Source organism: Mauremys reevesii, linkage group 2, assembly GCF_016161935.1.
Source record: "Mauremys reevesii isolate NIE-2019 linkage group 2, ASM1616193v1, whole genome shotgun sequence".
In the NCBI taxonomy this organism is placed as follows: domain Eukaryota; kingdom Metazoa; phylum Chordata; order Testudines; family Geoemydidae; genus Mauremys; species Mauremys reevesii.
The window spans coordinates 33,144,354-33,170,552 of record NC_052624.1 but is presented as its reverse complement, the minus strand read 5'-3'; the positions used below and the strand labels follow the sequence as shown (position 1 = coordinate 33,170,552).

At 36.9% G+C, this 26,199-nt stretch overlaps 1 protein-coding gene across 4 annotated transcripts in view; it reads left to right on the top strand.

Moving 5' to 3' along the window:
- The window catches only part of YME1L1 (YME1 like 1 ATPase), a 34,766-nt gene extending 8,869 nt beyond the window's left edge, over positions 1-25,897 (top strand). The window contains exons 4-19 of one of the 4 annotated variants that reach the window (XM_039524401.1): positions 3,983-4,081; positions 5,118-5,227; positions 6,352-6,502; positions 6,595-6,678; positions 7,605-7,762; positions 8,700-8,790; positions 10,650-10,802; positions 12,677-12,809; positions 14,156-14,218; positions 14,788-14,900; positions 15,627-15,782; positions 17,069-17,220; positions 22,070-22,196; positions 22,300-22,373; positions 22,599-22,685; positions 24,070-25,897. In XM_039524401.1, coding sequence (XP_039380335.1) covers positions 3,983-4,081; positions 5,118-5,227; positions 6,352-6,502; positions 6,595-6,678; positions 7,605-7,762; positions 8,700-8,790; positions 10,650-10,802; positions 12,677-12,809; positions 14,156-14,218; positions 14,788-14,900; positions 15,627-15,782; positions 17,069-17,220; positions 22,070-22,196; positions 22,300-22,373; positions 22,599-22,685; positions 24,070-24,213 — 1,895 coding nt within the window. In that variant the 3' untranslated portion in view covers positions 24,214-25,897. Of the gene's footprint in view, positions 1-3,982; positions 4,082-5,117; positions 5,228-6,351; positions 6,503-6,594; positions 6,703-7,604; positions 7,763-8,699; positions 8,791-10,649; positions 10,803-12,676; positions 12,810-14,155; positions 14,219-14,787; positions 14,901-15,626; positions 15,783-17,068; positions 17,221-22,069; positions 22,197-22,299; positions 22,374-22,598; positions 22,686-24,069 lie in introns of all 4 variants that reach the window. The other 3 variants (XM_039524400.1, XM_039524403.1, XM_039524402.1) reach the window with 3 other exon arrangements.
- The last annotated feature ends 302 nt before the right edge of the window (positions 25,898-26,199 follow it).

Genomic DNA, 26,199 nt, shown 5'->3' with positions numbered 1-26,199 from the left:
TTGCTTAGATTGTGGTTTAAAACAAATTATTGGAGCTGTCCATAGAAAAAAACCCAGAATACCAGTGTCATTTGCTATACAGATAATTTGTAGAGTTTTCCTCTGAGTTTGTTGTATATCTTGTAGTGCATTTCCAGTCATGCTCAGTGTTCTAGTCAGACTGTGACACTTAGTCATTTTACAGTGCAGTTTTTTTCTTCAGTTTGATATTCAGCTCAGTTCTAGTAGCTAATTTTATCAACTTAACATTGATGCAACTGCAACCCTCTTACCTGATGGCAGGACTGAACTGCTAGTTTCAGTTACCAGTTAAGGCTTGTCTCACTACAGCCGGGATCAATGCTGTGGCGCTCAATCCACCGGGGGTCAATTTAGTGGGTTTAGTGAAGACCCGCTAAATCGACCACCGATCACACGGATGTCGACTCCGGTACTCCACCAGATCGAGAAGAGTAAGGGGGGTCAGTAGGGGAGCGTCTCCTGTAGACACAGCATAGTGTGGATCACACAGTAAGTAGATCTAAGCTAAGTTGATTTGAGTTTTGCTATTCACATAACTCAAATTGCATAGTTTAGATTGACTTTTCCCTTTAGTATAGACAAGGCCTTAAACTCAGTGAATGGAAGGAGAAACTGAGTGTAATTACCAGTGTATCTGTCTCTGAATATGATGTGTCAGTCTAGATAAAGTCCCTCCCTTTTTCTCTGAAGGATTTTTATAGCTTTTAAAATACAGAAATGTTGATATGAGTTGAAAAGGAATTCAGATTGGCTTCACTGTTAATATGTTGCTAACTGTTTCATTACAGAAAATAATGGTCAGTGGAGTGAATGCAGGAGTTCAGACTTAGATGATTTTTGTGGTACCTTCTGGCTCTAAAATCTGATTGTCTTTTAACCCTCCCCAAATTTTTTTTGATGATGGTCTTATAATTTGATTCTTCTGCCAAATTCAAAAGGAATGTTGCCGCAGAAGCAAGGTCTTGGTAGAAGTGCCCTGATTGTACTAGCAGCGGAAACAATTAACTGATATCTAAAATGCTGTCTCCACAGCATAGCAGTTGGGAGAGTAGGAAGAGGGGAATCAGCTCGAGGCTAGCCTCGGGACAGAATTACTGAAGGAACTGCAGCCTGAGTGGGTATAAATGTGAGAAATAGCTAGCACAGACAAGACCCTGGTTGAAAGGGGAGAGTTACAAGGGTTTTTGGGAGTCTTCAGAGCTATGAAAGTCTAGTTCATAAGATTGATCTTTTCACTCAGGGTGATTGAGGCCTGGTCTTACGCTACAGCATTAGGTCGATGTAAGGCAGCTTACATTGACCTAATTATGTCAGTTTGCACACTACAGCCTTGCTCCTGACGATGTAAGTGCCCTAGTACACTGACGTGATACCTCCACCTCCACAAGAGCTGTAGAGCTTACGTTGGTGTAGTTAAGGGCGATGCGGTGTCCCTGTAGTTGCTGCATTTCTTACATCTATTGGCAGTCATTGTCAGTTTCAAGGCTCTGCTGGAGCTGGGAAATTGATAAGAAAGCTGGCTCCCAGCTCCCCTGCTGGGCTGCCTCCCAGGCTTCCGTCTCAGGCTGCTGCCCAGGCTCCCCACAGGGAGCCCTGCTGTCCCTGGGGTCCCGGTTCCCCACTCCCAGCTGGGCTGCTGTCCAGATTCATGGCTCCCTGCTCAGATCTGGGCTGCCCTCCTGGGCTCTTGACTCCCTGCTCTCCACTGGGAGCTTGGCTGCAACCAGCGGGGGGCTCTGTGCCTGGAGCATAGTGCAGCTGCCTGGCTTCCAGCAAGGAGCTGAGAAGCCCAGTGTGGCTTCCCCATTCCCAGCAGGGGTTAGGGGTGAGCTGGGCTCCTGGCAGGGAGCTGAGAGTCCTGGCTCTCACCCCTTCACATTGCCCCTCTTAAGTTGGTGGAAGCACTCCAGGACATGCACCATGGACAGAAGGGCAGTGTGGATGTGAACCACCGCAACTAAGTTTATTTAACATAGGTCAACTTAAGTGTATAGTGTAGACATGACCTGGGCAGAGCTATTGGTGGGAGAGGAGCCCTGCCACAGGCCAAAGAGCTGCTAAAATTCCAATGTAGGGGAAAGAAATCTTAGAATAGTAGAAACTGCTTCAGGACTGAAGCAAGCTCATTGTAACAGCTGAAAGCAGAATATATTTTATTTTCTTATAGAAGTTCTGTTTAACAGCATGTCCTTATGTCACTGAAATAAACCACCAAGATTCAAGATGGAGTATTTTACTACCTTTTGTAGAAGTTTAGTTAGCTTTAGTGGTTTATCCTCGCTTGTTTCTTAAACTTTAAGGCTAAGATTTGTAAAGTTGCGTAAGGGATTTGGATACCAAAATTGAGAATTAGGTGGAATCAGCCTAAGTATTACAAAACTTTTCCTGAGTTTTACATGTAATTTCTTTACCAGAGTGTGTTTTTAATTTAGCTATGTTAATGAAGCTGACAACGAGCTTTGAAAGTTCTACAATTTAATTGTAGACACTTAAATTGTAAATACTTATGCAGGATGCCAGCTCATACTGCTTTTCATCATTACTCTTACATCTTATTACAACTTCATTTGTACTTTTTGGTATAACTCATACTGCTGGATATTATGGAGGAACATTAGGATGATACCCCAAAAAGATTTAGCAATATATCTTTTTATAAAGATGTGAGAGATGGTTTATTATTTGAAAAATATGTGCTCATAATTATAGATTGTATAGTAATACATACATACATACATACAAGGGTGCACAATTAAAGTTGTAAATTTAACTCTAACTTTTCAATTTCCAGGCTTCTGAGCATTTAAAATGTTACCTTTATGTTTCATTAATATGTGTTTTTTGTGTTTTAATATACCCTTTAGTTACATTTCAGAAGATGGCCCAGAATAATCCTTAGATTTAACCAATTTATATAAATACCTTCTTTGAACATGTGCTTACAAATATTTTTTTTTACTTCATGGTCCCCTGATCATCATTTTGAGGACCATATCCGTGCCACTTTTGAAGCCTGCCTAATAGAGATGTTGAAATCAGTTTCTTAACAGTGCAATGCATTTCAATGAGACTAAACCAGCAATACTCAGACCTCAGTGGTTCAGAAGCCAAATGAGCAATCAACATTACCCCGAAGAGCCACAGTAGTGTGAATTCATTGTTTCATTTACTATATTTTTTATTTTTATATATGTAAAATTCTCCCAACAAAATGACTGACCAAGTATTATTTTATTGGTTAATAACATAGTAAAAGCATTCTGATTGGTTACTAATTAAATCACAAAGTGTTTTAATATCATGTGCTGCAAAGAGCTGCAGAAAACGCATTAAAGAGTCACTTGTGGCTCGTGAATCTCGGTCTGAGTATTGCTATTTTGAACAATGGATATAAGGCATGCTTGTGGTATGCTATGTATTCACAGTAGCTAACATTTTTGAAATAGTATTTGCTGATGCATTTCCTGCAGTGTTGTCCCTTTTCCACCTCTTGTTGCTTCCATGCTATATTACAACTATTAAACAAATCAGGTATACCTTAATGTAGTTTTAAAATGTGTTAATGCTTCGTACATTCCTTATTTTTAAATCAATTCATGAAATGAGTCTCAACACAGAAATCCTGTGAGAGTCCAGTTAACTGGGATTTTCCCATGCAGTTGCAGGATCTCAAGTCTTAGCTGGAATATTTGTTTTCACCTGGAAGTTCTAAAATTAAAAGGATTCTTGCATACTGAGAAAGTTTCCAAAATGAGGAAATTCAATAATTCCCACTATATGTTGTTAGTAATGGTTTCTTTATTGTTCTGTGATGGTACTTCACATGACCAGATATAAATAAAGCAGACATTTGGATTCAAGATAATTAAGAATAACTTAGACTAAATAAAAAGTCTAGTGTGAAATATCATGTATCTAAAATGGAAATCATGCTTATGTTGTTGAATATTTTTTTTTCTAGGTTTCATGGATGTATTTAGTACTTTACGCTCATCTTACTTATATAGACAGCATCCTAGTCCCCTCCAGAGTGTGTGTTCAGACCTTCAGCGCTGGCCAGGTATGAAGCAAGAAACTACCTCATGAGATCAGTTAACATGGTTTTTTAACTTGCATCGTGTTTTGGTTTGTTTTGGTTTTGTTTGGTTTTGTTTTCTTCTTTCCTCCCGGGAAATTCTACTTAGTCTGAGTAACGGGGGCATTCAGCAAATATTGGCAAACTTACTTGAATTTGATACTTTACTTTTTAAATAGTCTTAAGGGCCTTCCATTCTTACGAGGTTTTGAGCTGTTAAATCTGAAGAAATCTTTAGAAACATGGTTTCTTGGTAAAGTCAATAAATATGACATAATTAGTAGACTTTGCTTTAAGGTGTGAAATTCTTAAGTAGTGATAGTGAAGAGGACCTAAACCCCCTCATCTTTTGAGTCAAATAAGTAAATTAAATCTGACATCAGTACTAGTGAGCTTTCTTAAGATAACAAGGAGTCCTTGTGGCGCCTTAGAGACTAACACATTTATTTGGGCATAAGCTTTCGTGGGCTAGAACCCACTTCATCAGATCTGATGAAGTGGGTTCTAGCCCACGAAAGCTTATGCCCAAATAAATGTGTTAGTCTCTAAGGCGCCACAAGGACTCTTCATTGTTTTTGCTGATATAGACTAACATGGCTACCACTCTGAAATCTTTCTTGAGGTGTAACTTGTCACTCTCCTTTGGTTTTGTATTAGGATTGCAGTACATTTCATTAAGTATGCTGAGGGATTCAGAATGACTTTAGTATTAATTGGGGAACTTGTGTTGCAAGAGCCTTTTTGGAGTGAGTGTAGCCATTCAAAGGCTCAGATAAAACTTTAAAACTAATTGAAATGACTGGTAATTTATTCTTGTCACCTAGCACCTTTTTAGTATGGTCAACTTACTTTTTGTTTTTATTATTTATGCAATAAAATATATATCATTTATAAGAGGCTTTGGAGAAATAAGACAGGAAGAACCTACAAATATGGTGTAACTTTGATTTGTTTGACACACCTTATTCCTTCTCTGCTTAAAGAGGAAGTATGATGTTAAAGGAAAGTGTGTTTGTTTAAGTTTTCATACAGTCTCGGGGTTTTAAGACTTTGAAATCAAGAGCAAGACGTCTGCAGTCGACATCCGAACGATTTGCAGAAACAGAAAACATATCCCCTTCATTTGTAAAGGCAAGTACAAAGAGCTACATTTTGAGATCATGACTACTGTGAAGAAATTGAAGACTTAAGTCATGACATTTCATTACTGAATAATCAGTAATGTTCTGACTTATTGAAAGGAAAATCTTCCTAGATCTTATAACTTCAATTAATTGAAAAGATTCCATTTCCCCTTCCTTATCCTGCACCCAGGACTTGCTTTACTATTGCTGATATAAGGATCCCTAAATCCATTAATTCTTGTAATGATAACAGGTTGAAAACCTAGAAGAGTAAATTTTTAATTCCAAAATAAAATATTTTGCTTCTGACCTAATTTTAAAATAAATTACAAAAGAATCTTGGAGACCAATGAAGCACTCCTATGCGCAGAAGTTCAGTGAGTGGTTTCACTTATAAATGGGTGCTTTTTTGTACTATAGCAGTTGTAACTTGGCTACTGCTTTAAGAATAGCTACTTTGATGGCTGATGTCTTTTTAACGTTGTAGCATGCTCACCTAAACAGGAGGTGTCTTCCTGGTTTAAAGTTAACTTGCAGAAATCTAATGCAGTAAACCCAGATCTTGGAGTAGCCAGAAAATTTTGTTACTGGAATAGCTACTCTGTCACAGATGCCCCATATAGTAGAACCTCAGATTTACAAACACCAGAGTTATGAACTGACCAGTCAGCCGCACATCTCATTTGGAACCAGAAATATGCAAGCAGACAGAAGAGACACAAAAAAGAGAACAAAAACAAAACCTCCCAAATACAGTATTGTGTTAAATGTAAACTACTAAAAAAAAAGGGGGGGAAGTTACACACACTAACAAATACTTGAAAAGGTAAGGAAACTGTTTTCTGTGCTTGTTTCAAGATGGTTAAAAGCAGTGTTTTTCTTTTGCATAGTAAAGTTTCAAAGCTGTATTAAGTCAATGTTCAGCTGTAAACTTTTGAAAGAAGAACCATAACATTTTTGTTTAAAGTTACAACCTCCATTCTCAAGGTGTTTGTAACTCTGAGGTTCTACTGTAACATTTTGTACACTGAAAACAAATTAATATTGCTAATATCTGACAGTTCCTCATTGAAAAACTGGCTCTCTATCAAAATGAATACAAAGTAATATTAGTATGCAATGTATGTTTAGGGACTCCTTTTGAGAGACCGAGGATCTGATGTTGAAAGCTTAGACAAGTTAGTGAAAACAAAAAATGTACCTGAAGCTCATCAAGATGCGTTTAAAACTGGTTTTGCTGAGGGCTTTTTGAAAGCACAGGCACTCACGCAAAGAACAAATGGTAAGCTGCTTTAATGTAATACCATCACATTCTGTTATTTGGAAAGTAGTTTATTTCATCCTATTTACATTTTTTTGTGTTTTCTCTTACAGATTCCTTAAGACGAACACGTCTCTTTCTCCTTGTTTTGTTACTGCTTGGTATTTATGGCTTGTCAAAAACCCCATTTTTATCTGGTAAAGGCTCCTTTTCTGATACTGGTTTGTTAACTTTTCATTCCTTTAACCTTTCACTTTACTCAGTTTCTTTTTGTTCAACCTGTGTATTGTACTTTGTATGGTGATTATTTTAAGGTAACGTTTCAAAATACGAAAGGAATTTAGGCAATATTTATTGCTTTTGCATTCAGCACTTCAAAAGATAACTACAAATGTGTAAAGTAATTTTTTTTCTTACTCTGATACTCTGACTTTCTTGATAAAGCTCTTGCAAATGAGGGTGGAGGGAGCAAAATAAGTAATGTGACCCAGAATTTAGGTGATCTGTTCTCATTCAGGTCAGTAGTGAGAAAAGAACTTTTGCCATTTGGTGGTTCTCATGTGATCTCACCTAGCTTCTAATGACCAGATGCTTATATTGCCAAAAGCACCATCATAAATTTATGCTTTTTAGCTATCTCATTTGAATGGCCAAAGGCTGAATGTATCAGTATTGGACTACAGTTCCATACTTAGGGGTGGAACCTCTGGAACAGAGGTGAGATTCATTGTTGAATTGTTGAGGCATTGTGGGGACACTTGTACAACTACCTATGTATATATATTTTTTGGAGACAGGACTTCCTCCTGAGCTATGAAGGAATGATCTCTAAAATGAACCAAAAAGCAGTTGGTTAATCTCTCATAACCACTGAATTCAGTTCATATAGCTATTAAATATATGTGGAAAAAACTAAACCTTAATTGTTCTACAAAATGAAGCTATTAAAATATTTATTCTAGCTGGACACTTGTAAATGGAAACATTGCTTTTAAAAAAAGATATGGATGACATAACACAGGCAGATTAACTGTGCATATCTATTAAAAATATTATATATGTAGTCTTGGAATTAAATGGCATCTTGTAAACTGAAACATCCCCCCTTCTGGTTTGCCTGCAGTACGCTTTCGGACAACATCTGGGCTTGATGCAGCAGTTGATCCTATTCAGATGAAAAATGTCACTTTTGAACATGTTAAAGGAGTAAGTTCAAAAATTAGCTTTGCATGGATCGCTTGTTGCCAAACCATGAACCTGAAAAATTATGGATTTTTGCAGGTATTTTCCTAAAGTGGTAGCCCATGGCTAAAAGTCTTGTTTTTACAGGGCTGGTTATAGAATGATAGAATCAGGTTTGCACTATGGATGAATGATAAACCTAGAAAAGCAAGACCAGCATGGCATTTCCAAATTGTTCTGTAGTTAGTAGAGAGGCAACAAGGTTTTAGAGTCCAGGTAAGTAGCTGCCAACTGATTTTTGTTTTCTGTAGGCAGTATGGGTTGAGGGGGAAATCCGTGAAGTATGTTCTATCTTCCTGGTGCCTGGAATAGATTATTTCACAAACTAACATTCACAAACTGTAGTAGCCAAGCATAAGTATATTTTTGTTGCCCCTGTGGTGAGTGACATGTCTGCATCCACAAGCATCACCAGATGTTGGGAATGAATGTGTAAGGACAGTACAGTCTCTACTAAGTCTACCACTGAAGAAGGCTACTCTAGGTGTTAAAAAGTCAGAATGCATTTGTTTCTGATTCCCCTAATCTACTTAATAGGGAGCAGTTTCAATGGGTAGCTATTTACCTGCGCTCTAAATTCCTGTTGCATCTCTACTGCAAAAATAATTTTTGATTTATCTGAAAATAAATAGTTGTAATAGTCTCATTAGAGAAAACTTTGGCATTAACTTCAGTAATGCCTCCGCTTTGTCATGGAATTTGGTTTTTATTTTTTTGTATCGTGAGGACAATATAAAATAATATTTTGCTTTCATTTTTGAAGCATTAAGGACTACACTGCATTAATGCATTTTCCCAGCCCATTGTTTTGTTTCATTTTTGTGTGAACAATTGCTGCAATCTGAACATATCTGCTCATGTTCCTAGTACAGACTACTTCCACAGTTTTTGTCCACAATTATTTGTAACTGTATCAAAATAGCTGCAGTGTTTTATAACTACTTTGTCACATTTCCTGGCATATTTTAATGTGTAGGTGGAAGAAGCTAAGCAGGAATTACAGGAAGTTGTAGAATTCTTGAAAAATCCACAGAAATTTACTGTCCTGGGAGGTAAACTTCCAAAAGGTAAGAATGTCATCTGCTAATTTATATAATAAGACTCCTGGAATTTCACTTTGAAGCTTTGAATGACTGAGTCAGCGTGAAGCAATGCATATAGCTCCCAGAATAGTTGAGAACTCTCTGTTCAGAATATTACCAGATTCAATCATCACTGGACTTTGCTGTCTATCATCATCTAGATATTAAGTTGTCAGCCATTTCAACTTTTCAAACTACACCAGTGTGGTATACATGCTACACTGTAGCTGTATCTATTCCATGCCAAGAGTCCTACCCCATTGTGATTTGAGAAAAACTTTAGGGTTTTTTTTTAAGTAGTAAAAATTGGTACTGTGTATGGTGGATGTGTGTTGTCTTTGTCACTTGTAACTGTGCGAACAAAATTTTGATCCTATCAAAGGCACTTGTGCTCATTGAGGGTTAAATCTGTGGCATGTTTATAGCTTAAAAACCCATCTAAGTTAAAACAAGAATCTTAATGTTTGAAAAAGAAGCAATGTTTATGCTCTAACCTTAAAAGGGCTCAGCCAGTTTTGCTGAAACTCCCCCAGAACTCTTGTGTTGTCTCAGCCCAAATGTGAGAAACGAGAATCTTGGGCAAAAAAAATGGAAGGCTACGTGAGTTTAAAAAAAAAAAAAAAAAAAGTTGAAGAAACTAGTGGACTAGAATGGAATGGTTCTTTTGATCCTAAAAGTTTGTCTGTTAGGAAATTGAAAAATAAGAAATGACTTACCTCTCCTCGTTGCCATAAATTGGTATAGAAAATGGTTTAGACTAGACACAATAGTTACCACCGTTTCAGCAAGAATAATTAGTATTTGATGGAACTTGTCTTGAGTTTGACCACCACCAAATCTCAGGGGTGTGAAATGGGCTTGCTACGCCTGCACTGCCACCTGAACTGTTTTCAGGAACAGTTTAGGAGGACTTATAACTGAAACCCATTTTCAACAATTATTCAATTGTCTAATATACACTGGGCTTACATTTATGGCAGTTGTTTGCTCACTTACACAGAGGAAAAGGGAATTTGTAGCTCTGTTTAGGTCAAATTATTTTCATCTGACTTTTGAAATATGGCTATAATTATGTTTTAAACAGTTATGTTTGTTCTTTAATTCGTATAGACAGGCTTTGAATCTTCTATAAAATTTAAATGAGTCTCATTGACCCACCCTACTTTATAGAGATCATATTGTTGATCATATTCATAATTTAACAAGTCATAGGACCATGACACAACATACATAGTAGATTGTGTTTTTAAACGGGGAACATTCTCAAGTGTAAGAAAGGGCAACACTGTTGAGGAAGGGGGGGGGGGGGGCAGGAGATAACTCAGTAGTTTGAGCATTGGCCTGCTAAACCCAGGGTTGTGAGTTCAGTCCTTGAGGAGGCCACTTAGGGATCTGGGGCAAAAATTGGTCTTGCTAGTGAAGGCACGGGGCTGGACTCGATGACCTTTCAAGGTCCCTTCCAGTTCTAGGAGATTAGTATATCTCCAATTTTTTTTTCTTCCTAAATACAGTTATCAAAAAGTTGACACTGGTAGAATTTCAGTAATGATAGTATCATATACTGTTGTATCTAGATTTTTTATTTTATTTGGCAATATGCTTCTTTTTAAATTCTGCTGTTTTCATGCTTCAAATTTGCATCAAAGTATAAATAGATCAACTGTAAATCTAAGTCCTGCTGTGCTGCAACCATGTTGAAATCTTGGTTAAGCAATATTTGAAATTATATATTAAAATATAATTGAAGCTGGTTGTAAGGTTTTTTTTTTTTTTAAAGACTTGGAAGGTATGAGAGAGCTACTGTATAACAGAGTTTCTTTATGATAGTATAAATCTTTCTTCAGGGATTTTGTTAGTTGGACCACCAGGTACAGGCAAGACCCTTCTTGCACGAGCTGTGGCTGGTGAAGCTGATGTTCCATTCTACTATGCATCTGGGTCAGAGTTTGATGAAATGTTCGTTGGTGTTGGAGCCAGTCGTATCCGAAATCTGTTTAGTAAGTTAATTTTTCAATTCAGTTGTTTTCTATTCCTTTAACACTTTAAGTTGGGTGTTTGCTGATGCTATTTAAGTGTCAGTAGTACATAGGTTAATTGCATAAAGTACTGGTTGCTGAAAAGTAGCAATGTCTCATGGCAAAAAATACACTTCCACACTAGGCCAGTTTTCCACTGAAATGAATGAGACTCACTGGACTCATGAGTGGCCATGAACTGCAGAAACCTACTATTTTTAACTTTCAACATTAACTTAAACTATTTCCAACACATGTAGAAATGTGTCTTGGTAAGTTAATACCTCAGTCTTTCATAGACAAAGGGACATGTCCATTTAAAATCATAATTCTGTCTGGAATATTATTTAGCCACTGTTGTCACAAGTAGGTCCCAACATTACTAAATGTAATGAGTAGGGCTTCGTGTCTGTGACGGAAGTCAAGGATACTGTGATTTTTTTTTTTTTTCTCGCGACCACTGTGACTTCTGCAGTGGCCAGTGTGGCTAACCCCAGGGCTGCCGAAGCAGTTGGCCCCCACGGCTCCCCTCCCAGAGCAGCGGCCTCCTGGCTAGTCCCCCACAGCAGTGGTCCCCCTGTAAAGATTGTCAGGGGGTATTTATAGTATAAATCATGGACAAGTCACGGGCCATGAATTTTTGCTTATTGCCCTTGGACCTGTCCGTGACTTTTACTAAAAATACTCGTGACTAAATCGTAGTCTTAGTAATGCCTAAGGAAGAATTTTTTTTAGTTTTAATATAAATAAAACAAAATATAAACAAAATGTAACTAACAAGATGTCAGTCTTCATCTTGACAGTTTCCTTATGTTTTGTGTTGCCTGCCTTTATCCTTTGTCTTTTTTTCTTTCTAAAATATGTTGCAGGATATGTCTTTCTCAATGTGTGTATAGTGTTTAGCACATTGTGGATGCTACTGTGCTATAATAAACAATAATTTGACGAGACTTTTGTGTAACCAGTTTCACTCTTTCCACAGTATAGTAATTTTCTCCTTTTTGTGACTTTCACCCAGCAAGAGGAAAAAAAACATTTTTTAAAAGTGGGGGAATTGGTAAAACTACAAACTGGCAGGCGAATTAGGCACAGGTGTAGTACTTGAAACTCACTTCTTTTACTTTAAACTTTGCCTCTTTAAAAAAGTGAGTAAAATGTGCCTAGTGGAAAGAGCACTAGACTGGGGATCGGGAGAGCTAGTTTCTTTTCTTGGCTCTGTCACGGACCTGCTGGGTGACCTTGGGTGAGTCACTTCACCCCTTTTTCCCAATCTGTAAAATTGGGAGAATGATACCTCCTCCCTTGTAAAGTGCTTTGAGATTTGTTGATGAAAAGTGCTCTGTAAGAGCTAGGGGGTATTACATGTATTAAATTGAGTAGATGTCAAGTTGATTGTGTCCCATTCAGTTCAAATTATAATTGGGTTTAGCTTCGCTTTTGATCAGTCAGTTAATTAATACCTGTAATTCTGAAGCTGAAACCTTTGCTGTGAGAGAGCTGATAAAGTTGACCTATTGTATTGTACCTTAAGTTCCTCAAACTTGACAATGTCTTCTGTTTTAATGGGTCACAATTTGACATCTACTTATCCTATAAAAACAGTTTTTGTGTGCATATGATCTAAAATATGAATTTCTTAATCTTTGGTCACTTTTTCCCAAATACGTTGGTTCATTGATTGAAATAAGCGCAATTCTGGTGACAGTTGGCCAAAAAAAAAAAAAAAATTGAGTCTTAAAATAGTGGAGTAATAGAATAGAAATAATAGAATCCTAAAATAATAGGGAAAATTGGATATAATTTGTATATATGAAATACATTGATTTCAAATGTTCTTAAGCTATTTTCTTTGTTAGGGGAAGCAAAAGCAAATGCTCCTTGTGTTATATTTATTGATGAGTTGGATTCTGTGGGCGGGAAGAGAATTGAGTCTCCAATGCATCCCTACTCAAGACAGACCATCAATCAACTTCTTGCCGAAATGGATGGGTACATATATTTCTGTTCCTTGATATTCTGATATTGATATTTTTAAAACACCTGAATGAGATATTCCCTCTCTTAAAGCTAAGGTTAAGAATCTCGTCAACATTGAGATTTGATTAAAGGTTATACAATTTAAATAATACCTATAATCAATTTCATCACCACTTTATGCTAGCAAGAACAGTAGAGCCAGGAATTCTGGTGGCGGAAAGTATACGAGAGGGCCAGGTTGAAGTGGCAGAGCAGATGAGGGGTGTGTGTGTGTGTGTGTATGTGTGTGTGAGTGCGCGCTAGCTTTAAAAAAAAAAAAAAAAAAAGTGTGTGTGTGTGAGAAAGATGAAGGGGGGATGAGAAATCTGAGTTGGAGCATTAGCTGGTTTAGTGCCTGTAGAGCCCCAGCAGGAATTAAAGCTACCAGTGAAAGGGGAAGTATTGCTGGAAATGTTGCTTTCTCTTTGCAGGGTTGAATAATCCCTTCCCCTCTAGCCCCAGGGGGCACTGGCTTAGTAAGTGCCAGAAGGGCTATGTGCACCAGCTTTGCTTAACTTTGTCGTTTTCCTCTGATTCAAGTAGATGCATTTGGCAGGTGTTCTCACTGAGATACAGGCCTTGAGAACTAGGAACAGTCTTTCTAGGGCTTAAACCAAATAAAATCTAAATTCACCCCCACTGATAGATGTATTAAGCTGAAAAGCGCTTACTACCTGCATGTTGTCCTCAAGGATAAGCTAAAAAAACTGTTTCCCTACTTGACCTAGGGAGCGTGGCTGCATCTTGCCACTTAGACAAGCAGTGTGGGTTTGGAATGTTCCTTCATCAATCTTTATGTAATAGTGCTTAACTCTGGGTCTGGACAAAAATGTACCTGATGTTTCACATCAACTCATTCAAGCCATAAACCTAACAAAGCTATTTTTGTTACTGATTAAGCCTAAAATACTTTAATTTTCAAAACAGAGGTTTGATTTTTTTTGGGGGTGTGTGTGTGAAAAATACGCCTTTTCCATTATTTAGACCAAATTTTAACCCCCGTTTTAGGAAATAAAGACACACTGTCCCTATTAATGATGATCTATCAATTGATTGCCTCCAGAGCTGTCTCCTCTGGAATGGATGGGCAGGTAGAGGACATGTAGACAATCATTGGGTTGATGTGGCTGTTTGTGGCTTATACCTCGATGGACTCCACACTCTGATAGACAAATTGACTGCAGCTGGCCCAGAGAAGACCCAGAAGTAGTAAACTAACTAAAAAGTGGGAAGTTGTTGTTTTTTGTTTTTTTTAAGTGAAATTTCGTAATGCTTAATCTAACTTTGTAAACTAATATCCTTTTAAATCTTTCTTGAAGCTTTAAGCCTAATGAAGGAGTTATTATTATTGGTGCAACAAACTTCCCTGAAGCATTAGATAAGTAAGTATGAAGTTTATGTACCAGTCTCACAAATGTGTATTAAATCTCCAATTCTATAGTAATGAGGGCTGTCTATAAAGTTGTGATAATCTTCAGATTTTACAAATGAGTTGAGGTTACTTTTCTCTGGAAAGCTGTAGGGACCAGCCAGTTTGTAAAATTTAAGAGCCACCCATTTAGAGGAAATATTACCACGTGTTCTAGTAAGAATTGTAAAAATGTGCTAAGTGTTGGCTGTATGATGCATTGACAACTTGGCAAAGAATCACCCCTTAGCCGCATATACATTTTTGGCAGTAATTCTATACATCAAAAATATTACTGTACCTCTTGATAGATTAATAGAAATTGCTTTCTGCTAAAGTTAACCAGCAACAAACACCTACACCTGCTTTTTCCACAGCATACAGATAAATGGAGAGAGAGAGGTGTGTTCCTGGGAGAAAGTCTTCACAAAATGTCTCTTTTATTAAGAAAATTAGATGTTGCTGTAACATTCTGTCAGTAACATTGATCTTCAAATGTTAAAGCACATCTTATTTACTAAGTTTCTTTTTCCTTTCTCTTAGTGCTCTAATACGTCCTGGCCGCTTTGACATGCAAGTTACAGTTCCAAGGCCAGATGTGAAAGGTCGAACAGAAATTCTGAAATGGTACCTTAATAAAATAAAGTATGATCAATGTAAGTATAAATATTTAGCTGCATGGGATGACATCTTTTGCCATCAGACTCTTGGTCCATCTAGTTCAGTGGTTCTCAAACTATGACTCCGCACCCCAGAGTGGGTTGTGACCCTGTTTTAATGCTGGGGCCCAGTGCCAAAGACAAGCCCAAGCCTGAGCGCTTCAGCCCAGGGCGGCAGGGCTCAGATTACAGGCCTCCTGCGTGGGGCTGAAGCCCTTGGGCTTCGGCTTCGGCCCCCCGGTCTGGGGAGGCGGGGCTTTGGTTCTCCCCTGCCCTCCCCCAGGGTGGTGGGGCTTGGGTGGGCTCAGGCTTTGGTCCCCACTCCTGGGGTCGTGAAGTAATTTTTGTTGTCAGAAAGGGTCACGATGCAATGAAGTTTGAGAACCCCTGATCTAGTTCATTGTCATGTCAGCAATAGTGATTTGAACCAGATGCTTCAGATGAAGGTGCAAGAAACCCTTTAATAGACAGTTATGGGACAACCTGCTCTGAGCAGAGCTTCTTTCTAATCTGCAATGGTTACAGATGTGTTTAAATCCAGAGGCATGAGAGTTCATATCCCTTCTAAAACTTTATTTTTATATTTTAATATTTACTATTGTAACCAGGCATTCTCATTCATATAAATGTCTAACCCATTTTTGACATTGTTAGATAAACAGAAACAAAATTCTTTGCAAGGAATTAATAGGTGTTATCAATATCTATTCTTTTTTCACACAGCTCTTGATCCAGAAATAATTGCACGGGGTACAGTAGGATTTTCTGGAGCAGAGCTAGAAAATCTTGTGAACCAAGCTGCATTAAAGGCAGCTGTTGATGGGAAAGATATGGTAACCATGAAGGAACTGGAATTCTCAAAGGACAAAATTCTCATGGGTAGGCTTTTACATATGAAAGACTAATAATTTTTAAGATAGAGTAGTGTTTTATATTTGAGTATGTTTATTGCATTTTATCATCGTTTTCAACTACCTGCTTCTCAATTAGACTGATGTTTTTAGGTTAGTGCTTACCAACTACAATGGTGGGCACATTAGAAAGACCTAAGATGGATGCTTTCAAATGCAAACCTAAATGATATTCTAATAATGTAATAGTCTCAAGTACAGTAATGTTATCTAGTTAGGTCAAAGCTTATAGTAGTTGCCATGGCAGCTTCAGATACTAACAGCAAATGCTCTGTGTGGTAGTGTGCTACATTGGGAAATTTACTCTTGCCATAAAGGCTAATGGCTTTTAGAGGCAATTAATTGAATCATTATATCCAACATGCTTGGGTGTTTAGAAGCTCTGAAGCTAGGAAATTAAGAAGAAATTAACATATTTCCAACCTACTGCAATAATCTTTCACAAATTCGAATAGTGTAAATAAAAAACAAAAACAAAAAAACAATGGCACTGTTTGTAACATACTCAGCCAGACTATACCATAGATACAGTTACGAGAATATTTGGATTGAGGTAAAACATGCTATTGTGACATGACTGAGGCTCTCGGGAAGGAAGAGGGTTAAGGGGATGATGTATAGCTGTACAAGAGCCTTCTGCTATTCACCCCAACTTTGCATAGGACCCATCTGTATCAGAGGGTTAACAGTATGTTAACCACAGTTTAAAACAGATTGTCTGAGATTTGTTAATACTGCAAGCTTTCTGTAGCAAGGACTATCTCAATGAATGTCCTATACAGTAATGAGTATGCTGTCAGCACTTTAAAAATAAATGGGAGGCAAAGGATCAAATAAAGGAGATATGCTTCTTCCTTGTAAAGAAGGGAGGTGGATTATCAGAACCCTGGAGCAAGATTTGGATTGAGGCATATGGTGAAGTAAAATTTAGATGCCTCAGGCATATACTAATCCAAAAACATCTTCTGATCCATTTATACTTGATGGACTGACATTTTCAAAAGCACTTGGAATTACCCTCATATTACTCCTATTAAAGTCAAATTGACTTCAGTGTGAGCGGAGTTAGGCCAATACTGAGCCTTTTTGAAAATTCCTCCTAGTAACAAATCTAATGACAATAATTTGATTTATTTCACTGTAGTCCTCAAATGTCAGTTGTCTGTGTGCGTGTAAACATGTTTGAATGATAGTTTAATTTCATTTGCTTGTTATGCAGCTTTATTATTCTCTTCCTTTTCATATGTTTTTAAGGACCTGAACGTAGAAGTGTAGAAATTGACAATAAAAACAAAACAATCACAGCATATCACGAATCTGGACATGCTATAATTGCATATTATACCAAAGATGCAATGCCAATCAACAAAGCTACAATCATGCCCCGAGGACCAACACTTGGACATGTGAGTTTTTTTAAAATAAGCCTAACATTTATACTGTTTACCTTTTTGCACTTTTAAGGAATTTCCCAGCAACATTGTGACATAAAAGGCACGTCATGATATTGCAAAACTACTGTAATAAACTAATGTATATATGATATAAAAATAAGCTTTTTAAAGAGAAAAATCTTCTGAATTGCTTTTTCTACTTCGTTCCTTTTTTCTATAGCTGGGTTAGAGAGACAGACTTATCCTTAGCTTCAAACCTGCTAGCCATCAATAATGGTTCAAACAGGCAAGGAGGGAATATTAAGTCTTGATGTGATTCTGAACTACTATTAGTCCATTTCTCTTCTAGAACAGCCAGAAAATCCCAGAAAGCTTAAAAGGCAGAGTTGCCTTTTATAGAAACTTCCTTGTATCAAGCCAGTGCTTCTCCAAAGATATTTTGTCCAAAATAGATTGCTAACTTCAATAGATTGCTCGCTCTTCTTTTAGGACAGACCTTGCCTCTTCCAACATTTCTATCCTATCCTTTGAAATCTGAGCTGGGTGATATCTGAACAGAAAGGGAGGTGTTCCCTGTTGTGTATATTTGTCTTTTAATATCCAACCAAACTAGTGTAACACATTGATCCAGAAGCATATGAACCAGTGTCCAAACATGTACAGAACAAGATGGGATATTAGTTGGTGTCTGCTGTAGATCACCAAATCAGTTTAGGGAACAAGGTGCATAAGGTAGTGGGCATCTATTTGCAACATGTAAGGAAAAAAAGTTGAGACTGGGGGACTTCATTTGAGTAACATACACTGGAGGTCTCATGCTGCTAGTACTAAAACATCCTCAAGTGTTGCAACCAACACAGAGGAATTCTGTATTAAGGCAAGGTCCAACAGAGTAACTGAACACAGAACTAAACATTAATGGTTGCTTAGGTAGAAGTGATCATTACTTTGATCATGTTTATAATGTGCAAACAGAATAAAATCCAGACCAGTAAAAAAAAAAAAATATATATAAATATAAATATATATATATATATATATATATTTGTGTTATATATATATATATATATATATATATATATATATGTATATATATATATATATATATATATATATATATATATATATATATATATACACGCTTTAATAGGGCTAATTTCACAAAGCTGAAAACAATCATGAGCCCAGTCAGTTGTGGGAGAGAATTTAATTGAAAAATTGTGAGTGATAATTGGGAATAATTTAAGAACATCTTACTAAATGCCCAGAGAACCCCAATTGAAAAAGAAGGCTGCACTAGTTAAAAGATCAACCTGGTTTAGAGGGGAACAGAAGGCAGCTGTAAAAACAAACAAACAAACCAAATTAAAGAAAAGGGAAGTTGACAAGTAATGAATATAAAACAGAAGTTAGGAATTGTAGAAATTGATAAGGGCACAAGGAGAAATCTATGGCCAGCACAGTAAAGGACAATAAGGAGTTGTAAAATATATTAGAAACAATAGTATTGGTCCATTACTAGAGAGAAATGGTATTATCTATAATAATTAGAGCCCTACCAAATTCACGGTCCATTTTGGTCAATTTCACGGTCATAGGATTTTAAAAATAAATTTATTGATTTCAGATATTTAAGTCTGAAATTTCATGGTGTTGTAACTGTAGGGGTCCGGACCCAACTCTGACGGCAGCAGCGTAGAAATAAGGGTGGCATGGTATGGTATTGCCACTGTTACTTCTGTGCTGCTGATGGGGCACTGCCTTCAGAGTTGGGCACCTGGCTAGCAGCCATCGCTCTCCAGCCACCCAGCTCTGAAGGCAGTGCAGAAGTAACGGTGGCAATACTGCAACCCCCCCCCACAATAACCTTGCGACCACTCTCCCCCACATCACCCTTTTTTAGGTCAGAACCCCCAGTTTGAGAAACGCTGGTTTCTCTTGTGAAATCTGTATAGTATAGGGCAGCGGTTCTCAAACTTCATTGCACCACGACCTCTTTCAGACAACAAAAATTACTACATGACCCCAGGAGGGGGGACCAAAGCCTAAGTCCACCTGAGCCCTGCTGTGCCAGGTGGGAGGGGGACAAAGCCGAAACCCGAGCCCTGCTGCCCCATGTTCAGGGGTCAAAGCCCAAGCCCCAGGGCTTCAGCCCCAGGCCCCAGCAAGTCTAACGCCAGCCCCAACAACCCCATTAAAATGGGGCCCCTACCCACAGTTTGAGAACCTTTGGTATAGGGTAAAAGTACACAAAAGATCAGTTTTCATGGAGGAGACCAGATTTCACGGTCCATAATGCGTTTTTCATGGCTGAAATTTGGTAGGGCCCCTAATAATAAAGCAGAAAAGGCAAAACTGTTCAATAAATGTTTCTGTTATTTCTTTGGGGGAAATCCAGATGATGTAGTCTCATCATATGTTGATATCACTTTCCATTCCATTAGTATCTTTGGAGGATGTTAGACACAAGCTACTGACGTTGGACACTTTTTTAAATCAGCAAGTCCAGATAACCTTGTGACTCAGAGTTTTAAGAGTTGGCCTGAGAAGGTTGTTGGACCATTAATGTTGATTTTTCAGTAAGTCTTGGAACACTGGGATGGTTCCAGGAGACTGTTGTGACAATTTAAAAAAAGGGTTAATGGGATGGGGTGGGTAATTATAGGCCTGTCAGCTTGATGTTGACCCTGGGCAAGATTATGGAGTGACTGATACAGGACTCGATTAATAAAGAATTAAGTGAGGGTGATGTAATTAATGCTAATTAATGTGGATTTATGGAAAATAGATCCTGTCAAACTAATTTGATATCATTTTTGATGAGATTACAAGTTCTGTTGATATAGGTAGTAGTGTTGATGTAACAGCCTTAGACTTCTTTAAGGTGTTTGACTCAGTACCCACATGACATCTTGATTTAAAAAAAAACAACAAAACTAGAACGATATAAAATCAACATGGCATACATTAAATTGGTTAAAAATAGCTAATTGATGGGTCTCAAAATGTAATTGTAAACAGGGAATAGTCATTGAGCAGGTGTTTGCATTGGGATCCCACAGGTTCTTGCTCCTACACTGTTTTAACATTTATCAGTGACCTGGGGAAAAAATGTAAAACTGTCACTGATAAAGCATGCAAATGGCTCAGTCTGGCAGAATGATAAATAATGAAGTGGAAAGATCACTGATTCAGAACGATCTGGATCATTGGATAAACTGGATGTAAGCAAACAATACGGCTAATGTATACATTTGGGAACAAAGAATGTAGGTCATACTTACAGGATGAAGGATTCTATGTTGGGAAGCAGAGAATCTGAAAAATTTTGGGGTCATGGTGGATAATTAGCCAAACTTGAGCTGCCAGGGTGACGCTGTAGCTAAAAAAACTAATGTGATCCATAAATGGGTGGAATCTTGAGTAGAAGTAGAGAGGTTATTTCATCTGTGTATTTGGCATTGATGCAACTGCTGCTGGATTCTGTGTCCAGTTCTGGTGCACACAACTCAAAAAGGATGTTGGTAAATTGGAGAGGGTTCAGAGAATAGCCATGAGAATTAAAGTATTAAAAGACATGCCTTATGGTGATAGGCATAGCTCTTTGAGAGCTCAGTCTGTATAGCTTAACAAAGACATGCCTTATGGTGATAGGCATAGCTCTTTGAGAGCTCAGTCTGTATAGCTTAACAAAGAGAAGATTAATGGGTAACTTGATAAGGGGAACAAAATTTCATAATGGGCTCTTCAGTCTAGCGGCAAAAAGTATAACAATCCAGTGTCTGGCAGTTGAAGCTAGACAAATTCAGACTGGAAATAGGACATACATTTCAAACAGTGAGAGTAATTAAGTATTGGAACAATTTACCAAGGGTTGTGGTTGATTATCCATCACTGACAATTTTTAAATCAAGATTGAATGTTTTTTTAAAAGGGATGCTGTAGGAATGTGAGAATTATTTTGTACGTTTTATCGCCTGTGTTATACAGGAGGTCAGACTAGATGATCACAATGGTTCCTTCTGGCCTTGGAATCTGTGAATCTATATCCTCCAGACAAGTTGACCTGTGCTGAGTACACATTCAGGAAATAGTGGGGATACTAGTCATTTTGTAGTTCCCTGATCTTGGTTCTTGGGTATATCAACCTGTAGGTTGCTTAGGGCTTCTGGTTTTACATTTTACCAATAAAACACCTCTGATTTAAAATATTTTTTTAAAAAAAGAAAACAAATTGGCATTTATCCAATAAACACTGGAAATAGTTACTTGTATCTTTTTTGCGGGGAGGGATAGCTCAGTGGTTTGAGCATTGGCCTGCTAAACCCAGGGTTGTGAGTTCATTCCTTGAAGGGGCCACTTAGGGATCTGGGGCAAATCAGTACTTGGTCCTGCTAGTGAAGGCAGGGGCTGGACTTGATGACCCTTCAGGGTCCCTTCCAGTTCTATGAGATAGGTGTATCTCCATATATTTATTTAATATTTAGACTTTGTCTACACAGAGCAGTAATGTGTACTACAGGGGTGCAATTTCTAAAGCACGCTAATGTATTGATCTTTAATAGGTCTGTGGAGACCCTGCTGGTGTGCACTTCCATAGTGTGCTTTAATATAGTGCAATTTGAAACAGTACTACTTAAAAGTGTACATGGGGATGTTACAAAGAGATTGCTCATTACAATATATACTAATGAGCCCTGAAAACTCCTGATTTTTGGACATCTATATAAAACTCAAAAATTGCTTTAAAAAAAAACACCTGAAAAATAAAATTAATAAATGCAGAAAAAAACAGAAGCCCTAACACTGCTTTATTTTATGCTCTATTTTATTTTAATCTGACAAGTTCTACATTTTATAGGTATCTTTGCTACCAGAAAATGACAGGTGGAGTGAAACTAGATCCCAGCTGCTTGCACAAATGGATGTTAGTATGGGAGGGAGAGTAGCAGAAGAACTCGTATTTGGAAGTGATCACATCACAACAGGTCAGTTGAGATCTGTGGCTAAAGAATCTTCTGCCAATGGATATTCAGTTTATGTAACTTTGGTTTAGTTGAATGTAACATAAATTTTGTTTTTAATATTTAGGTGCTTCCAGTGACTTCGACAATGCTACTAAAATAGCAAAGCTGATGGTGACTAAATTTGGAATGAGTGAGAAGGTAAGATCATATTAATATAAATTTAGTCCTACCGAGTCATAGCAGTTGCTCTGATTCTTGTTTGGCTTCTGACTTTTTGGCAGATTTATTAATATGGATGTATATATTATCTTGCAATTTTCTGGGTGGCGGGTGGATGGTACATCTCTTATACAAAAATAGCAATAGCATCAGTTTTTTATTGAAATGGAAGATTTTTCTTGTCTTGCTATTCTCTTTCTTTAGCTTGGTGTCATGACGTATGCAGATACAGGGAAACTCAGTCCTGAAACCCAGTCTGCAATTGAACAGGAAATAAGAACACTTTTAAGGGTAAGATTTGTTTCCTGCAATTACTTATCCCATTTAAGAGATGGGCTGAACAAAGATAATGAATGACTGATTATATTGGTTTCTTTGCAATATACAGTATAGTGCCTGACCTTCTGCATGGAAATATTCTTAAAGGTGCAGCTAAGTCAAATTTGAACAAAAACCCACAGTCTCTTCATATTGAATGCCTTTGAGGAGGAGTTAGTAGCTTTGCATTTGGTTTATGTTTAAGCAGTATGGCATAGGCAGGGTTGGTTTTGTTATCCAAGCACACCTGATGCATTCTATGTTAACACATACTTGTGTCTTCAGAGTGGTGCTGTACTTTAACTGCGTAATTTCCAATGAATTAATGTGAGAGTTTTACTAAATACCTTCCAGTTACCTATTTTAGAATAGGTGGTGATTTTGTGTTTCTTTCACACTGTTTTATAACTTTCCATCAAGTAATTGAACATAATTCTTTGTCATACTGAGACTTCCAGATCAGAGTTCTAGTTTAGGGTATCTAGTGCCATTTTTTTCCCCCCAAATTTTTACTTCCTGGTTAGCATTTTGAGGGAGGGTTGGTGGTTAAATTATATTGTATATAAATGATTATTCTAACTCTAACAGTGCTGATATATTTGAGATTCAGATTTATTATGTTTAATTTAAAATGGTGTATTGGGATTTTCAGATTACATATATTTATAGCATTGTGATAAGTGTTGCTATATTTTTCTAATCCTCTATTTTCAATGGCTCAAACTTAATTTTTTTTGAGTAATTAAAAAAATTGTCTAAAAGTGTATTGATAAAAGGTACTTTTTAACTTTAAAAAACAAACACAATTTTAGATTGTACGCACTTTGGAGCCTGGGCACATTTTGAGAGATACAGCAAAGTTTGAAGCAGTGTAATATAAGTATTTTTAAAAGTTAAGCCTTTTTATTGTGTTCTGATAACTCACAGGGCTTGATTTTAAAACTTGACATGTTCAATAGTAATCTTTGAGGAATCTTGTACTGATTTGTCAGTCATTCAGTTTCCAAATTTACTTAAAAAAAATAAAATTAAGTAGCACAAAGCAGGTCTGCAGGATTGTTTCCTCAACCCACACATAGACCCTGATCCTGGCAAAGACTTAAACATGGGTGTAAAGTTACACACCTGAGGAGAGCCATTGAAGTCTGTGGGACTCTAATCATAAGCATAAAATGCTGCAAGTGCTTAAGACTTTGCAAGATCAAAGCTATACTTAGGAGTGAACTGAAAGGACATCTTTCAGGGTGCTGCGTACCCTTTCTTAATGGTGTATTTTGAATTCAAAATGTACTTGTCTCATTTTCTTAAGTTTTCTGTTCTGAATTTAAAAAAAAAACTTTTACCTTTTTTATATTAGGACTCATATGAACGAGCAAAGAACATCTTGAAGACCCATGCAAAAGAACACAAGAATTTAGCAGAAGCTTTATTGACATATGAGACTTTGGATGCCAAAGAAATCCAGATAGTTCTTGAGGGGAAAAAATTAGAAGTGAGATAACAACTTCCTTTATGGAGTCTAACTGATCATTTGAAGAATGTACATCTAGCAATGCAGTTGTCTCTGAATGCAGCATAGCTTTTTTTTTCCCCTGATGTTTGCATAGTATTAATAACATTTCTTAGTGTTATGCATTGTCTTGAGCTTTTGTTACAATTATCTAATTTTGTCTTTGTTCAGAATGAGACACAAGGAATAAAGTAAGCTCCCACAGGAAAAAAAATCAGAAATATAAAATCTCAGGGTTGAATCCACTTTCTTTGGAGACCTCAGTCAAATGTTGAAATTGGAAGAAAAGAAAAGTGAATGCTCTAGTGTGTTCAAGCATATTTTCCTTGGTTATGCTGCTATCTGTGGGTTTGAAGTAGTACCATCTTAATATGTACAGTATAAAATTTTGTAGGAAGTGAGCCTTTAAGTGCTAAAGTTACAAAACAGTAATGATTTTATGTTCACCAATAAAGTACAGTTTTAAAAAAACACTGTTCCTGCTCCAGAAATGCAACAAACATACCTGTTAAATGAGTGGATACACAATGCATCCCCAATACAGGGAAATACAGGGCTCCCAAAACAGATAAACTGTTGTTAATTGCACTTTCATACTCTTAAAAGATAAAATGTACATATTCATATGATTCAAAATTTTCAACACGATATGTGGGCAATGATGGGATACACCTGTATACGAGTCTTTGGACTGTAAAAAGTAGCATTCGTGCTGACAAAATTGTGCCAGGGATGGGAAATGCTGTGCTGTCACACCTAATGTGCTCCTGACAAAGTTATCTCTCAAACTTTATAAGGTTAGCAATATATGGGTGTAATTTGATAGCCAGGCTTTTATACTGCTGGACATACTATTGAGTTGGTTTTTACTAATATTGTGTATGGACTTTTTGAATAACCCGTGTAAGATTTCTTCCAAGAGGAGACAAGTATTACTCAAAAAAAAAAAATAGGGGGGGGGGGGGTACTTCAGAAGCAAGTGGCTTGTTGTTTTAAAAAACATTCCCTGTTACCTGTTCCATAAAAATAAATCTTTTTTGCTTGAAATTATACAACTTTTAGAATATAAGTACTCACTGACGTTCTAGAGCCAGAAGAAAGTCTAAAAGAAACAATTAGCAATCAAGCAAAAATTATTGCAAGTAGCATTATATATGCATCTTGCTGCTGCCAGGTCCAAGGAACAATTTTTAGGAAAATTAACACTTGCTGATTATAAGTCTCTCTCTGTACAAGTATAGAAAATGTTAGACGCTATACACTTTCTTTCCTAGAGAGAAGGCTTTTATTGGAATATTAACATTTAAAGTTAAATAGTGAAAAAATAGTGCCAATAAATGTGAAAAATTTGAAATAAATTGGTAATTAAATTTAGAATTAGCATTAACACAGGATTTTGTTGTAAGTATAACATTGGGTTAGCTAATTTTTTTTATTAGTAGAGAATGCATTTTCCTTTCCTTTAAAAACCATATGCATTCAGAAACATGCAAATATGACACGCTTGGCATCTGTTTTTGAAATAATAAAGGTTCATTTTAGTATGCACTTTGCTTTATTTCATTTTTCTTTCACTGTATATTGATATCAAGTGTAATACTAGTTTCACTCTATGTAAATTGAGGTGTATATAAACCATGCTTAAATTTGTAAATAAATTCTACTGTTATGGCAAGCTTGTAGTTTCTTCAGTTAGACCACTAGAAAACACTCAAACTTTATTTCCTGAATTGTTACTTTTAGTAATTAGTTGACTTAATAGAGAGAATTATTTTTTTGTCCGGTTAAATTGTTTAAACAGAAAGCAAAACTTGTCACTCTTGAAGTCAACAAATCTATTTTGAATTTATCTATTTTGTTGGATTATATAATCAAAAGTTACTATATATTTTTTAATTGCCCCTATTTTAAATCCCTCTTTCAAAAGCCTATATTGTATTAAGATGTACTAGTGAAGGACAGCTGAATCACTAGAGG